At 35.7% G+C, this 13,503-nt stretch overlaps 1 protein-coding gene across 8 annotated transcripts; it reads left to right on the top strand.

The window, feature by feature from the left end:
* The first annotated feature begins 984 nt into the window (after positions 1-984).
* Positions 985-13,298, top strand: LOC127711370 (elastin-like). Of its 8 annotated transcripts, XM_052217403.1 has the most exons (8): positions 985-1,093; positions 3,043-3,114; positions 4,795-6,615; positions 9,282-9,305; positions 10,398-10,655; positions 10,728-10,739; positions 11,154-12,044; positions 13,039-13,298. In XM_052217403.1, exons 2-8 carry the CDS (start codon positions 3,054-3,056, stop codon positions 13,047-13,049), a joined length of 3,078 nt encoding a protein of 1,025 aa, XP_052073363.1. In that variant the 5' UTR covers positions 985-1,093; positions 3,043-3,053; the 3' UTR covers positions 13,050-13,298. The 8 variants fall into 8 exon arrangements, with proteins under 8 accessions (XP_052073363.1, XP_052073356.1, XP_052073362.1 ...); XM_052217396.1 differs by having other exon boundaries at positions 10,728-12,044; XM_052217402.1 differs by having other exon boundaries at positions 10,398-10,739.
* Positions 13,299-13,503: the final 205 nt, after the last annotated feature.

Here is a 13,503-nt window from a genome sequence, read left to right as displayed (position 1 = left end):
GTACCCTCAAGGTGAGCTTTAACGACAGATATCTTTTGAGTTTGATGAATTCGCCTTTTCATAATCTAATTCATGTGAGTAATATATTTTGAAAAGCATACACTGAAACCTTATAATTTGTTGAAGACCCTTAACAATATTAATGGAAATGATGTGACGACATCTTCATTCTGGGGTACGGACAATGAAACTATTCATTATGATAGTCCATTAGATTCTGAAACGGCAAATTTGGATCGAAACAACAACCAACTCTTATCTTGTATTTCAAAACCATGCAAGAATACACACGTAATTAACTATAAAAGTGCTCCAAAACTGAAATGATTAATCAAATACAGCTAGTATCAAAAAATGATTTTATTTTTTAAAGTATGTTGTAAGTTGTAATAGAAAACAGGTTCTCTATCTGTTAACGGTGACCTAGTGTCATTTCGTTGATTTTATTTTCATGACTCTTAACTACAGACTTATCCGAAGAAAAGATTTTTGCATTCAATGAATTTTAACCTGTGATTATTTAATCATTACATGATAGAGCGGACTAGCCATAACAATTATAGACAACCCTAAAATTTATACCATACATGACATTATGACATTAGCAGATGATAAGGGCAAAAAATACAATACAAACTTACCATTTTGAAAAATTCTTCAGTTACTATCAATACATTAAAGAATGCCAAAAAAAGTACTAAGAAACATATGGACTAGATTAATATATCGTTTTACGTAATAAAGTTCATAACATCAAATCACGCGTAAAATCGAACTAATAACATTTAGTATTTAATATAAAAATATTTATCATGTTGTCACATAATCTGACAACTATTCTAATCACGACGCTGTAAACTCGTGCAAATTAACAAATTTTATTAAAACTATTCATGTTCTTTGCAATGTTTTACATCAGGGCTATCGACACAGAAGTTGTTCGATTTGGTTTCCTTCACGTTTGATCTAGACCGATGGCGGAATTTACATGTACCATTTCCGGCAAGAGGGACATAAAAAGTAGTTTCACCTTTGAAACGTCGCTAGAATCAGCCACCACATAGTTGTAAAAACTTGGAGCACATTTCAAAAGGTGAGACATGATTTAAATTTATTGCATAATGATATATGTAACTATACAATCACGTAGAATACTTTAATTATTTGGACTTATTACAACACAAACGACAGGTACAGTGTTTTTATCATACACAGTGCTTTAGAAAGAGGAAAGGGAGCGCACATGGTTAATGCATTTTTATCGCTATCGTTTATGTTTGCTTTTCGATTTTTATATGAAAAAAAAAGTTAGCCGTCTTCAAAATCCTGGGTTCGCTGCTGATGTTTTATTGTCATTTTTAATGTACTTATGTTTCTGATCGGACGACATTTCATATGAAAAAGTTAATGTATGGTAAACGTCGATGAGACAGTAACCCAACGACAAAAAAGACAATAACAGACTTTACAAAAATCGTCTCGAATCAATACAAGTCTATAATATTTAGGAAAAGTATAACTGAAATAAATACGGTTGAAATGTATATAAGACTTGATCTACATCGATTCGTATTTTCGTTTCCCCCTTATTTTATATGAAAGAAAGTCAATACAATTATTGCTTCCGTCGAAAGTCAATTCAGTTGTTATTGTGCCGAATTTGATTTTATATTCCAAGCCTTGATGAACTAATTTTTCTTTTTTCCGTAATTATCTAAAGAGTAAAGGAATATGTTATGATCAAAATTATATTGCAATAATCTATGGAAATTCCTGTACACCTATACAACGTTGGACTTGTCTTTACAAAAGCAAAAGAAAGATTATTTCTTTTAAATACATCTGTTAACGATTCTTTAAAATATATGTTAAAGCCTGGGGGAAAGACTAATATAAGTTTTTGGTTAAAATCAGTATTCTAAACATGAATATTTCAACGCTTACTGTTCAAGACTGGGAGAAAGATTGAAATACGCATTTGGTTATAATCATTGTTTAAACATGAATATTTAAACGCTTACTGTTTAAGACTAGGAGAAAGATCAATATACGTATTTGGTAGATAATCATATGTCATTTATTTTTTTTTAAATCGTTATAGATTTACATTTTGTCCTTCAGTATTTTATAACTTATTATCAACATTCAGAGATAATTATGAATTTACCAAACAGATATTTGAAGATGTAGACAAACAGTATCTATCATGTCTATGATAGAGGATCAAAATTGCTGGTAAAAATTGGAAACCTTAGTTAAAAATGTTCGCTTATCCTGATTTGACATTCGGAATTCTCTGGTTTTCCCATGTAGCGCCATTTAAAGTTTTGCTTTTCAATTCATAACTTTATTACATATAGTTAAAAAATATTGAACAAATCCTTGTAATGTTTTCATAGTCTTTGAAAGTAAAAAGGTGCCAATGTTAAACTTATGAAAAATCTAGAGACAACCATTTCCCGCAAATTGTCAATGGTTTACATCTGAAAAAACAAAAGAAAAAGACACGGACCTTCATTTTTTCTGCTATTTGTTCCGTTATTTATGAAATATAAATTTATAACATTCTTTTAAAAACACTTGTTTTTTTTAAACAGAGCAGCCGACATCCTCAACTAAGTTTACCAAAAAATCATTTGAGAACTCGTCATGTACAAAAAAATGTGCTGATATCTATTGAATAGAACTTCTTTAAAGTCGATACCTTGAACTTAAAGATTTGTCATAAAGAAAGTTCTTTTCTTGTCTTCTGAACTCGACCATAATTGTTTACAGCGTGTGAATAGAACTTGCCATTAAGAATCTCACGCATTGAGCGTACAATGCATCGATTGGTTCACAACGATCTTTAAAATGGAAATTCAACCAATGAAATGCTAGCTTTTATATTCGTAGTATAGAACAATAAAATTAACCATATTGCTATAGATTCTGACACGGCGAATGACGTAAGCATGTGTAATATTACTTATTCTAGTTAATATTTTGTATGATTCCTTCAAAGTGGTTTTTTTTTTTTATTTTATTTCTCTTTTTTTTCAGGTGGACCAAATATGAATTCTATAATCATTTCCGTATTTTGCTTCCTTCTCATCTCCGGTATCCAATGCATGCGTAAGTACATAACGACTTATTTAATTATTAAAGCTAAAATAACTATGTTCTTTACTGATATTTTTTCTTAGTAGTATTCATATCTTGATATTAAAAACGAATTTCAATTTTCAATAAAGAATACTTTGTTCTTGTAGTGACTATATTTGTTTGTTTTAACATTTTTTCACCTTATTTTTTTTATTTTTTATCTTAATTTATTGTCATTAGTCAAAGTTTTATATTGTCGCGTTATATAATGAAAAACATGATTTTGACCACATAGAGGAGCTATGAAAAGAGATATTAACTGGACCATAAAATTCCAAATTAGCATTATTCCTAAGCACTTTCGGACGAATGCTTCTTTTTGTTGACATATCAATAGAATTGTATATTTCGTCACTTTGGTGCAGAAACATAAACTTAGATGTCAGGAATATGTCGAAATTGACATATCTAACATACACTGACAATTTGTTACGTTTTAAACAAAACATGTATGAGAATGCACCGTTCCCACATTCAGAGGCGGATTTATAGTGGGAGGATAAGGACCCCCGGGCCCCAACTTATAGAACTACACATAAGGTTAATGCATAGACTTTTTCAAGTCCCACTCTGAAAGGTATTTCTCTGGTGTCAAAATGTGGGTTCTGTTGGCAGTTTCACATTTAATGCAAGATGTACATATGAAGCCCCAATCATCTGACAAATATACAAGAAGAAAAATCAAATATAGTCATTATTGTTTAGGGGCCTGCTAAATCCTGCTTCCGGGTGCAGGATTTTCTTGCTTCGTTGAAGACCCATTGGTAGCCTTGGGCTGTTTTCTGTTCTTTGATTCGGGTTGTTGTCTCTTTGACACATTCCCCGTTTCCATTCTCAATTCTATTCTAAAATCTGACAAGAACTGTCTTAGCTAATGAATATATAAAAGATGTTACTTGATAAATTTATAATACACAAAACAAAAACGTGTCCTTATCGTACCTTCTCCTTTGTGAACGATACATTCCATAATATGAAGAGCATTCCAACCACGAAAATTGTATTTATATTACAATAATGTATCAGATATAAAGATAATATATTTAAGGGCATATGATATAGTTTAGATCTCACGGTGAAATTTTGACGAAAGTTTACATACAAACTATTTTTCATCTAATCAACTGAAATTTGTTATAAAAATATACATGTATGTACTACTTTTAGAGATAAATGGGGTCGAAATTTAAGACGTTTACTCAAAAATTTTGGTTTCTTGGACATTTCTATTCTTTGAAAAGACACACCTATTTTTTGTTTTACTTCAAAAGGTAAACATAAGTGGTTTAATAAAGTAAAAAAAAACATTGTGAGTATCTTCCTTAAATAAGTGAGCACAAAATTTGTCATGGTATAAAAGAAAACTAGATTCTTTTGCTGTATATTTATGTATTTTATGAAAAAAAATTCATCGGTGATTTTTTTCATAAAAATGGTACAAATAATCATCATACAAAATGAAGCCAAATGCCATTTTTAAAAGAGGGGTACATGTACTCGTTTTCAAGGTAACAATTATATCAGTCGAAAAATTCATCTTTTCCCCATAAGTCACAAAAAATATCATTTTATGTTATGGACGACATCACCTGTCATGTAACTTTATCGAATGCCCTTAATTTAAAATGGTTTCTTTTGAATTATGTTTAGCTCCGCCAAAAGGCATGCCAATGCCTATGCCAGGTGGAGGTGGTAGTAAAATGATGGGTGGTGGAATGCCTATGCCCATGGGTGGTATGCCAATGCCTAAGGATGGTGGTATGATGATGATGGGTGGCATGATGCCAATGGGAGGTAAAATGCCTATGCCCATGGGTGGAATGCCTATGCCTATGGGTGGAATGCCAATGCCAATGAAAATGCCAATGAAAATGCCAATGGGAGGAAAGCCAATGCCAATGGGAGGAATGCCGATGCCAATGATGGGCGGTGGTATGCCAATGATGGGTGGAGGAATGCCAATGATGGGAGGTATGATGGGTGGTATGCCAATGATGGGTATTATGCCAATGATGGGTGGTATGCCAATGATGGGTGGAATGCCAATGATGGGTGGAATGCCAATGGGAGGAATGATGGGTGGAATGCCAATGGGAGGTATGATGGGTGGAATGCCAATGGGAGGTATGATGGGCGGAGCGGCCGCAGGTGGAGAGACGGAGTATGAACCCCCAGAACCAGCTGCGCCTGCTACACCAGCTGTAAGTACTACTCCCCCTGCGGAAGGAGCTGCAGCTGCTGGTGCAGGTGCAGGCGCAGGTGCAGGTGCAGGTGGTATGCCAGCTGGAGGAGCACCAATGCCAATGGGAGGTATGATGATGATGATGGCCAAAATGCCTAGTGGTAAAATGCAACCAATGGGAATGATGCCAATGGGTGGCATGTCAATGGGTGGAAAAGGTGGAATGCCAATGGGAATGATGCCAATGGGTGGAAAAGGTGGAATGCCAATGGGTGGCATGCCAATGGGTGGAAAAGGTGGAATGCCAATGGGAATGATGCCAATGGGAATGATGTCAATGGGTGGAAAAGGTGGTATGCCAATGGGAATGATGCCAATGGGCGGAAAAGGTGGAATGCCAATGGGTGGCATGCCAATGGGTGGTATGCCAATGGGTGGCGAAATGTCTATTGAAGGAATGCCTATGGGAGGAAAAGGCGGTATGCCAATGGGTGGTATGCCAATGGGTGGAATGCCGATGGGTGGTATGCCTATGGGAGGTATGGGTGGAAAAGGTGGTATGCCAATGGGTGGAATGCCAATGGGAGAAATGTCTATAGAAGGAATGCCTATGGGAGGAAAGGGTGGTATGCCTATGCCAATGGGTGGAATGCCAATGCCAATGGGTGGTATGCCAATGGGTGGAATGCCGATGGGCGGTATGCCTATGGGAGGTAAAGGTGGAATGCCGATGGGTGGAATGCCTATGGGAGGAAAAGGTGGTATGCCAATGGGTGGAATGCCGATGGGCGAAATATCTATGGAAGGAATGCCTATGGGAGGAAAGGGTGGTATGCCTATGCCAATGGGTGGAATGCCAATGCCAATGGGTGGTATGCCAATGGGTGGAATGCCGATGGGCGGTATGCCTATGGGAGGTAAAGGTGGAATGCCGATGGGTGGAATGCCAATGGGAGGAAAAGGTGGTATGCCAATGGGTGGAATGCCGATGGGCGAAATATCTATGGAAGGTATGCCGATGGGAAGAAAAGGCGGTATGCCTATGCAAATGGGTGGAAAGCCAATGCCAATGAGTGGAATGCCAATGGGTGGAATGCCGATGGGTGGAATGCCAATGGGAGGAAAAGGTGGTATGCCAATGGGTGGAATGCCGATGGGAGGAAAAGGTGGAATGCCAATGAGCGGAATGCCTATGGGAGGAATGTCGATGGGAGGAAAGGGTGGTATGCCAATGGGTGGTATGCCAATGGGTGGAATGCCATCGATGATGCCTATGGGTGGAAGAAAAAGTAAGTGTTATCATAGATAGATATATATATATATAGATAGATCTTTAATGTTTAATTTATTCACGTAACACAGTTAAAGCTGAATGTAACAAATGATGATGTTTACAAACCTTTATTAAACTTTTTTTTATGAATTATATACAAATGAAATTGAGTAACATGACTACGTCATAAAAGATTAAAACAGTTGATACGTATATGTTTCATCCTTATAATTCTAAACACAAACATTTGCAATTTTTTGTAATAAGCTGTCCAATCCACAGTTTGCATCGTTACTAAGGATTGAGCCGCCATATTGAATTATTGAAATCGATAAATGTTGAGTTAATGCAATAAAACTGGAGAAAAAAAACACCTCCCTCAAAAACTACATTTTAATGAGACCATACCAGAATTTAAAGCGTACAGGTAACGGAATAACCTAGATAGTTTTCATTCGTATGACGTCATGGCACCAAGAACATTCATGAAAGTTCGCGGAATTTCATTTCATCTGATTTTTATACTCTATTGAATTATAGCTTTTTGTTATTCATTGGAAATAGGAAAAAGAGTTCTAAATTTTTTTTCAATTTTGATTTTCTTTGAATCCAAGGATCTATGAATGTGTATTGTATCTCACATGAATACATCACAGTAGAATCGAAAGAGATATGCAAATCTTATAAGACTTATATTCAAATAACTCATAATTATTATTATGACAAAATCAACACATTTTCTTTAAACATGTTTAATCGTATACTTGCAATGGACAGGTATAGATTGTTGTTCGGTTTTAATTTTTACAATTTTTTAACCATACTAGAAATAAGACACCGAACTGTCCTGCATATTGAATTACCTATAATAAGTTTTATTTCATTTAATTTGTATAGAATTGCCATACATTTAAAACATATTCTATAATATTAGACCTAAAATCAGTATATGATTTCACATTCAGAAATCGGATCATTTAAGGAATTTGGGGCTTTCTATTGTATGTTGAAAAATATCAATCGAACCTTCACAAGATTTGGATCTAATGTATAATCTCAACAAGAGGCTGTCAGAGTGACAGCAAACCGGATTTTTTAACATTTATTTGTGTCCATGCATTTTTCAATATCACAAGGACCATAACTCCTGAATGGTAAAAGTGACAATCATCAATATTGAACTTGACCTCCATTTTGTCATCAGTAACAACATATTAAAATTTTAAAAGCATTGGTTGAACGGTCCATGAGTTTAAGCACGGACACGACTGGAAACACCATTTTTCAAACTTTCAAGAACCATAACTCCTAAACGGTGAAAGTGAAAATCGTCAATATTGAACTTGACCTCCATTATGTCATCAGTAACAACATATTAAAATTTGAAAAGCTTTGGTTGAACAGTTCATGAGTAAATGCACGGACACTGTTTGGCAGCCACCCGCCCGCTGTACATCCCCAAATCAATAACCGATTTTTCGTTCGGAAATCCGGTTAATAAAACGAGATTTCAATTGAAGTAACGAAGCATGCAGTTATTATAGATGATACAGAAGAAATCTTAAATTTCTAATAAATTCAAACAACATTCTAAAATTGCTTAACTTAGATTTGATCATATATTTAGGGTTAGACAAATCTCTAAAGGCTGAAGGTTTTTCGCAGACAATTATGACTATTTTTTTTAGTAGGTTCTGATTGTGTAGTGAGAGATTTTTAACCAATAGACGCATTGTGTTCATTAGATTCCATAAGTGTTTCATCTGGGTTTTTATATTCAAGTTATTGATAGAAAGTTAAGGTCGTTAAACAAAAGAGAGGAGAAAAATACCAAATGGACATTGAAACTAATAAGTCGAAAATAAAAAACGCCATGATAAAACATGAAAAGACAAATAGAAAACATCACTATACATAACATAGAAAACGTAAGACTAAGTAATAAGAATCCAACCAATAACCGGGGGGTGATCTCATGTGATTCGTAAGGGTATGCAGATCCTGCTCCACATGTGGCATCCGTCGTGTTGGCCATGTGAGAACAAATCCGTAAAAGTATTTAGAATTGTTTTTCTAGATTCTAACATCTATAAACACTGCTGTCTCTTATTTGATTGTGTTCGTGTTGATTTGTTTTCATACGCCCGTTTACGGGACGTTTTATGGTATACCGTTGTCCGTCTGTCCGTCGTCAACATGCCTGGCAATAACTCAAAAACGCTTTTACCATTTTCATGAAACCTTGGTTAATTGTTTATATCTATTGACGTAAGCTCACTTTCGATTTTTATAAATTTTAGATTTTACGTTTCCGAGTTATGGGATTTTATTCATATAAAAGGACGGATTTTCCAATTTTCGGACAATAACTCAGAAATACTTTGAGCAGTTTTCATGACACTTTGGTGACTGGTTTGTATCTATTAGAATAAGCTCCCTTTAATTTTTTTTAAAAATGACTGATATGACATTGATATGTCGTTGAAAAAGCGTTGGGTGTATCATGCGCTCTTGGCGCAGTTCTTTATTAGTTTTGCTTTCTGTCTGTTTTCTTCATGTCATATGTTACTGTTGTTTCCCTTGATTTATGTTTGTTGTTGCCCTCTTCGGATCATCTTTCTTGTGTTAAATTCATGTATATTTTTGATCGGTCCTAATCATTATTTTTGTTTTGTTTTGCAGGATATAGAAGATATGCATCGAAAGGTAAATGATCTACTACAACTGTTTCACCTTAGCTTACTACGATTCATGGAACAATTTGAAACTCTTAACTTAAGTGAAACGTCAAGTTTGGCAAAAAATGAATACAACACTTTATAAATTTCATGCATCTGAAGCGCTTTTCTGGATTTACCATCATCAGGAACCGGAAGCCGAATATTTGAAAAAGGATGTATAAGAACCGAAACAGTTGAAGAGCTATATGACCAAAAAGGACATAAATATAATAACAATTGGAACATTATTGATTTGTGGTGCTTCGTAATGTCCTAATGTTCCAACAAATTTTGACATTGAAGGGTACTATCTAACTTAATTTAAGTTCATAGTCCATTTGATATAGTTACTAGAATGAATAGTTACTATATATTAGGTCATTAACTGCAGAAATTAATCAATTTCTCTGATCGGCAATGCAACCATTGGCGTACCACCTTTGCCTCCAATTGGCATTCCTCTCACAGGCATTGACGTTTAACATCAGCATTCCACCCATATGCATCGACGTTTAACGTTGGCATGTTACCCATATACATTTACGTTTAACATTAGCATTATACCAATATGCATTGACGTTTAACAAAAACTTTGTGAAAACAATTGTGTCAATTACCTTTTCCATCCAGTTAACATTTTTTGTTTGGATTTTATATACTTAGAGCCTTCTCTCTTTGTCATCGTTTGATCAAATGATAATAGGTCGGATGATATTTATGAAAATTCGTTAAAAAAAAATAATTAAAAAAAATATACGCTTTAGAAAGTATGGGATATGGTAAGGAACATTATTAGAACGGAAATAGATCATAACTAATGACGAGAAGCACTGTAATATCATATTAAGTAGGAAACGATAGTAGTGTTTATTTTATGTCTATTTGAATTAGTTAATTGTTGCAGAAAAGTTTCTTGGGTTATATGTAGAAGGTAATAATAACCACCCTCAGAAAGAATAACAAAATAACTAGATAACATAAAAAAAAACCTGCATATTCAATACCTAATGAGTTTAAAGGAGCTTTTTTTCATTCATCTTCAATCTAAATTAATACATAAGTTTTCTGTATATTACAGGCAAAGCAGGTGGAATGGGTGGAATGATGGCTGGTAAAGGAATGCCAATGATGAAAGGTGGAATGGGCGGGGGTAAAGGAATGAGTATGATGGAAGGCGGAATGGGCGGTGGCAAAGGAATGGGTATGATGGCAGGCGGTATGGGCGGCGGTAAAGGAATGGGTATGATGGAAGGTGGAATGGGAGGAGGCAAAGGCATGGGTATGCCAATGATGATGAAACCAGAGATGGGTGGAAAAGGAATGGGCATGATGGAAGGTGGAATGGGAGGAGGTAAAGGAATGGGTATGCCTATGATGATGATGATGTCAAAAATGGGAATGATGAAAGGCGGTATGGGCGGTAGCAAAGGAATGGGTATGCCAATGATGATGATGCCAGAGATGGGAGGAAAAGGAATGGGCATGATGGAAAGCGGTATGGGCGGTGGCAAAGGAATGGGTATGCCAATGATGATGATGATGCCAGAGATGGGAGGAAAGGGAATGGGCATGATGGAAAAAGGAATGGGAATGCCAATGATGATGATGCCCGAGATGGGTGGAAAAGGAATGCCAATGATGATGCCCGAAATGGGAGGAAAGGGAATGGGCATGATGGAAAAAGGAATGGGAATGCCAATGATGATGATGCCCGAGATGGGTGGAAAAGGAATGCCAATGATGATGCCTGAAATGGGTGGCAAAGGAATGGGCATGATGGAAGGTGGAATGGGAGGAGGCAAAGGAATGGGTATGATGGAAGGTGGAATGGGAGGAGGCAAAGGAATGGGTATGCCAATGATGATGATGATGCCAGAGATGGGAGGAAAGGGAATGGGCATGATGGAAAAAGGAATGGGAATGCCAATGATGATGATGCCCGAGATGGGTGGAAAAGGAATGCCAATGATGACGCCTGAGATGGGTGGCAAAGGAATGGGCATGATGGAAGGTGGCATGGGAGGAGGCAAAGGAATGGGTATGCCTATGATGATGATGATGCCAGAGATGGGTAGCAAAGGAATGGGCATGATGGAAGGTGGCATGGGAGGAGGCAAAGGAATGGGTATGCCAATGATGATGATGATGCCAAAAATGGGAGGAAAGGGAATGGGCATGATGGAAAAGGGAATGGGAATGCCAATGATGATGCCCGAAATGGGAGGAAAGGGAATGGGTATGATGGAAGGTGGAATGGGCGGCGGCAAAGGAATGGGTATGCCAATGATGATGCCTGAGATGGGAGGAAAGGGAATGGGCATGATGGAAGGCGGAATGGGTGGTAAAGGTATGGAAATGATGAAGGCAATGATGATGATGCCTAAAATGGAAATGATGGGAGGAAAAGGGATGGGAATGATGGAAGGAGGTATGAAGGAAATGCCAATGTCTATGCCAATGATGAAAGGTGGTATGCCTATGCCAATGATGGAAGGAGGAATGGGTGGCAAAGAAATGCCCATGTCTATGCCAATGATGAAAGGTGGTATGCCCATGCCAATGATGAAAGGAGGAATGGGTGGCAAAGAAATGCCTATGTCAATGCCAATGATGAAAGGTGGTATGCCTATGCCAATGGGTAAGCAAGAGATGATGCCAAGTAAAATGATGCCAATGATGCCAAGCAAAATGATGGAAATGATGCCAATGATGGGAGGTGGAAAAGGTTGGTCGTCAGTATAGTCATATAGGGAATTAAAAACAACCATTGATCTTCAACTTCATGTTTAGATAGATGTCTACTTACTGACTTACTCAAAGTTATTTGACAATTTTGAACTTATCTATTCTATTAATTTTTTTAAAAATTATAACCAAATTTAAGTCTGTTGTACATTATTACTCAAACTCAGAAATTGAAAGTGGAGATTGATAAACTTTTTGACAAAAGAGATTGAAACAATAACATTGTAAACATTTCATATGTGGCACCCGTATCATTTAATTGTTATTATTGGAATTCCTTAAACGGATCTAATCATAAACTTTAATAGTTGTTGACGGACGCCGATGATACCTTCCGTTGCCGCCGTCATAGATTTCATGAATTATGTTCAAGGTAAAATAAAACATTTAATTTACTTTTGCTTCTTATCCGCTAGTTTGTAAACAGTTTTGGGAGAACTAATGAATAAAGGTAGTATCATTGTACGAGGGACTTGTGGGTTTTACAGAATACAGAATAATGGGCCAAATAAAGAAGAGAAAAATAGACAAAATAAAAAATAATAGAGAATAATGGGGTACAAGAATATAAAGAATAGAGAATAGTTATCTAAACATTAAAAAATAGGCAATATAAATAAAGAATAGAGAATAATGGGGCACTAGAATATAAAGAAACGAGAATAATTATATAAACATTAAAAAATAGGCAAAATAGATAAAGAATAGAGAATTATTGGGCACTAGAATATAAAGAATAGAGAATAATGAAAACAGAAAAGATGGGCCCCCATCCAGACCATCATCTTGTATGGCATACCAGATCATTTGTACGTAATTGCGTACACTCCCCATTATACATTTAATCATTAACTATAAAGACCAGGTTGTACTATATATACTTTGATAGCTCTAAAAGCTATACTAGTAGTTTTCTTCTTTTTTTGCTGCAATTGTATCCAATGTTTCTTATACTATCGTCTTTTCTGTTGTAGGAGTGTATTAAGAATTCATACTGTGAAAATCAACGATAACACCTGAAGACTTTCGAAGTAATATGTCAACATAAAAATGCCAAAGTGTCCCTTTATGATTTGTTTATGTATATTTTGTATATCTTATGAATGTGCTCCAGTTTGTTTGTAAATTTACTTAGTAAATGATGAAGCAAAAATATGTTGTTAATTTGCAAATTTCATACAATACAGGGCTCATATCGGCATTATATGATATTCATATTCAAATACCAGAACCCTTTGGATGGAAATCTAATTACTTTCAGTTTAGATTCATTTCAATAAATATGTTTTAGACCAATCGTTTTTAAATCGAATTATACAGAGATCCATAATGCGCATATGCAGGGTATTGTAAAGTAAAGGACAATTAATTAATGCGTTGGATTTCCGTCTTTGACAGCAGTCCAGCATCTAAAACAGGGGATACATTGAGAAATGTCG

Source organism: Mytilus californianus, unplaced genomic scaffold (assembly GCF_021869535.1).
Source record: "Mytilus californianus isolate M0D057914Y unplaced genomic scaffold, xbMytCali1.0.p SCAF_8, whole genome shotgun sequence".
In the NCBI taxonomy this organism is placed as follows: Eukaryota; Metazoa; Mollusca; class Bivalvia; order Mytilida; family Mytilidae; genus Mytilus; species Mytilus californianus.
This window is presented reverse-complemented; position numbering and strand designations above follow the sequence as displayed.